We start from the raw sequence: 2,812 nt of genomic DNA, 5'->3' as shown, positions 1-2,812 counted from the left end.
CTGTCTTCCTGGGATTCCTCAAAACTCTATATATAGGAGCGGTCGCTTCAATGTCAAACCTAATTATTCTATGATCTGACATGGAGGGTTCATTGGATACTCTCCATTCTTTCACCAGCGCTTTCGTTGGAGTATTTCCTATGGTTATGTCTAGAACCTCTTAACTCGCACGGGTCACAAATGTTGGTATATTCCCAACATTAAAGATTTCTAATTTATTTCTAAAGATAAATTCAAGAAGGTACTCACCCCTTTGGTTGGTTTCACTGCTCCCCCATGCCTCGCTATGCGCATTTTCATCACACCCGAGTATCAGGGGTAGCTTCCTAGTTTCGCAGTACTTGACCAGTTTAGTGACAAGCTCTGGTGGAGCATGCATGTCATCTCCTGGGAAGTAGCCCGATGCAACTACGATGTCCTGGATGGTCCCGTTGATGCTGACTGGGACCTGAACCGCTACTAGATCCCTCGACAGGAAATCTGAAAGACATATATGTTTCAAGCTATTAGTTATGAACAACCACTCCCTAGGATTTGTGCACCAAATTACCTGCCTGTTCTCTACTGCTAACCCTCTTATTTGGCCCCTGACGATCCAGCGTTCATGTACCAGCACTATTCCTAGTGTAGACTTGAGGGTTGCCCTAGCGATAACCGCAGACGCGGCCCTCGCATGGTGTAGGTTTATTTGTGCAACCTTAGTGCTGGTCATCTTCGCAGCTAATGGCGTTCTTCTTCTTCATCCGTTGTCAGGGTTTCGTCAAGGTGTCTCTGTCCGAGTCGTCATCAGCACAAATGGTCATTAGGCCGAGATCAAAGTCGTCGATACCCTCGATCTCGTGAGGTAGAAGACTAACTTCCTCTACTACCGCGCTTCTGGCTGATTCCACAGCAACCATCTCAGCCACCTCCTCCGGTATTCCAGGAACACCCGGTGAAGTATTCGGCTTGGTCACCTTCGCCTTCGGTTCCCTGCCCTTGCGCACATGCACTGGAACACTACCAAATCTGTATCGTAGGATACAGTTTTTCTTCTTGATAGCTTCCAACGACCGGTCGTCTATCCCGATCGTCAGCAGATTACCCGTTTTCTCATCATTGCTCCTGTATACCTTCCATAGGTCGGTATGCATTCCCTCATTTTGGGCTATAAAGAGGTTCAATAGTTTCTGCGTGTCCACTCCTCCAGCTTTACGTAGGTACGGAGTGATCACGTGCACCCTGGGTATGTTGTCCCCATCGCACATAGTCAGTTCCGCGCCCTCCCAATCAGGCAGTTGTGGAACAGTTAAGCGCAGCCATTCGGCTGATTCTGCATCCAAGCAGTCGACCAGTATAAGGCCTGGCCGAAAGTGGATGCCGTCGGATTGGAGTATTGACCTCCAACCCTTACCCATCTCCTCCACAAAGGCGTCCTCAATCTTTCCCTCATCCTCACGAGTGACTGTGCTTTCAGCGAAAGCCTTCGGCAGAACAGCCAGTCTAATACGCTTAGTGGGGCTAGCATAGGTAACACCAGGCTTCCTGGCCCCTGCCTTGGGTTTTGGGGCCACTGCTTCGAGACGTCTCCTCTTCTTCTCTGGCTTCCCTTCCGGAGGACTAATTTCCCCGTCCAGGACTTTCTTATTCTCCGGATTACCTTTCGGAGCACTAATCTCCCCAGCGCCCCGTGCGCTGTCACTGGTCTTCTCCCGGTCCAGAACCTTCTTTTTGGCCTCCTCAGGCGTTAAGCCTTTACTGATGTAGCGCATGTACCATTTGGCCCCTGCGCCACTCAAACCTTTGGCCTTCCTGACGTCCCCGAATTGTCTATACTGTCCGGTTTTCAGTCCAGCACTCGTCGAGGCCTGCGGTATGTCATCTTCGGCTGCCGAAGCATCCTAAGATCCCACCTGCCCCAGACTTTCCTTCGCCAGTGAGGGGGATGGGGTAGGATTAGGGATAGGGACGCGGTGATCTCGCATGGAAACTAGAGTGGCTAGTATCACACTTACCCAGCGGGCCAGGTTGATACAGCGGCATCAGGTCAATATACAAGATTCCGTCTTTTGAGGAAAATTCCATTAACTTGATTATATAAAAAATATATCACAATATGGGTGTCAAAAGAAGGAGATTTCACTTTCCAAAATATTTTCAAAAAGGTAGCCGCCTGTCTAAATGATTAAATTCGATTAAGCCTTTACGTACGTATACATAATAAGAAATATTTTGTTTGAAAATTTTAAGTTTGAAAGGGCTGTCACGTATTTAAAAGTTAAATACAATTCAAAATATTTAGCTAGTTCAATGAATTATTACAATATGGTTATGAATCGATATGTTTGGAGAAGTCTTTATTTCTAAACTACATGAAGGAAGGTTGCCACCTCTTTAAAAAGTCAAATTTAATTTCGGTTAAGCCTAAGAAACAAATGTTTATTAGTTGCATTGAGTTACGCAAAAATAGTGCCGAAAATCAGTCGATTGTGCTGAAGGTGCCGGCTGTTTCCGAAAGAGCCGAAAATGGCACAATGCACACTCATTTTCCATCACTGTCACACATACAATCTCACTATTCTGTTGACTTCGTTTTCCCCTTCCGATAACTTTTTGCTTCCGCGCTAGCCCAGCACCGCTGTGCAAAGCTTTGCACGCGCAGTCGCCCGCGACACATATGTGCTGATTTGGGCAACCCTAGGTTAAGGTAATGTGGTAATTGAAATACGTATCACAATACTTCTAACGTAGTAGAAATTTTATACACTCAGCGAAGCGGGTGAGGGAAAACTTTTCATAAATAAATTATCTGGTTTCCTTTTCTAGTTTGTAA

General features: G+C 46.4%; 1 protein-coding gene across 1 annotated transcript; it reads right to left on the bottom strand.

The window, feature by feature from the left end:
- Positions 1 to 749: 749 nt before the first annotated feature.
- On the bottom strand, positions 750 to 1,751 carry LOC118741528. Its single transcript, XM_036473526.1, has one exon. The coding sequence runs from the start codon at positions 1,749 to 1,751 to the stop codon at positions 750 to 752; it is 1,002 nt and encodes a 333-aa protein (XP_036329419.1).
- Positions 1,752 to 2,812: the final 1,061 nt, after the last annotated feature.

This window comes from Rhagoletis pomonella, unplaced genomic scaffold, assembly GCF_013731165.1.
Source record: "Rhagoletis pomonella isolate Grant_MI unplaced genomic scaffold, Rhpom_1.0 Rhpom_scaffold_00006, whole genome shotgun sequence".
In the NCBI taxonomy this organism is placed as follows: domain Eukaryota; kingdom Metazoa; phylum Arthropoda; class Insecta; order Diptera; family Tephritidae; genus Rhagoletis; species Rhagoletis pomonella.
Note: the sequence above shows the minus strand (reverse complement) of the source record. Positions and strands in the feature narration are given on the sequence as shown.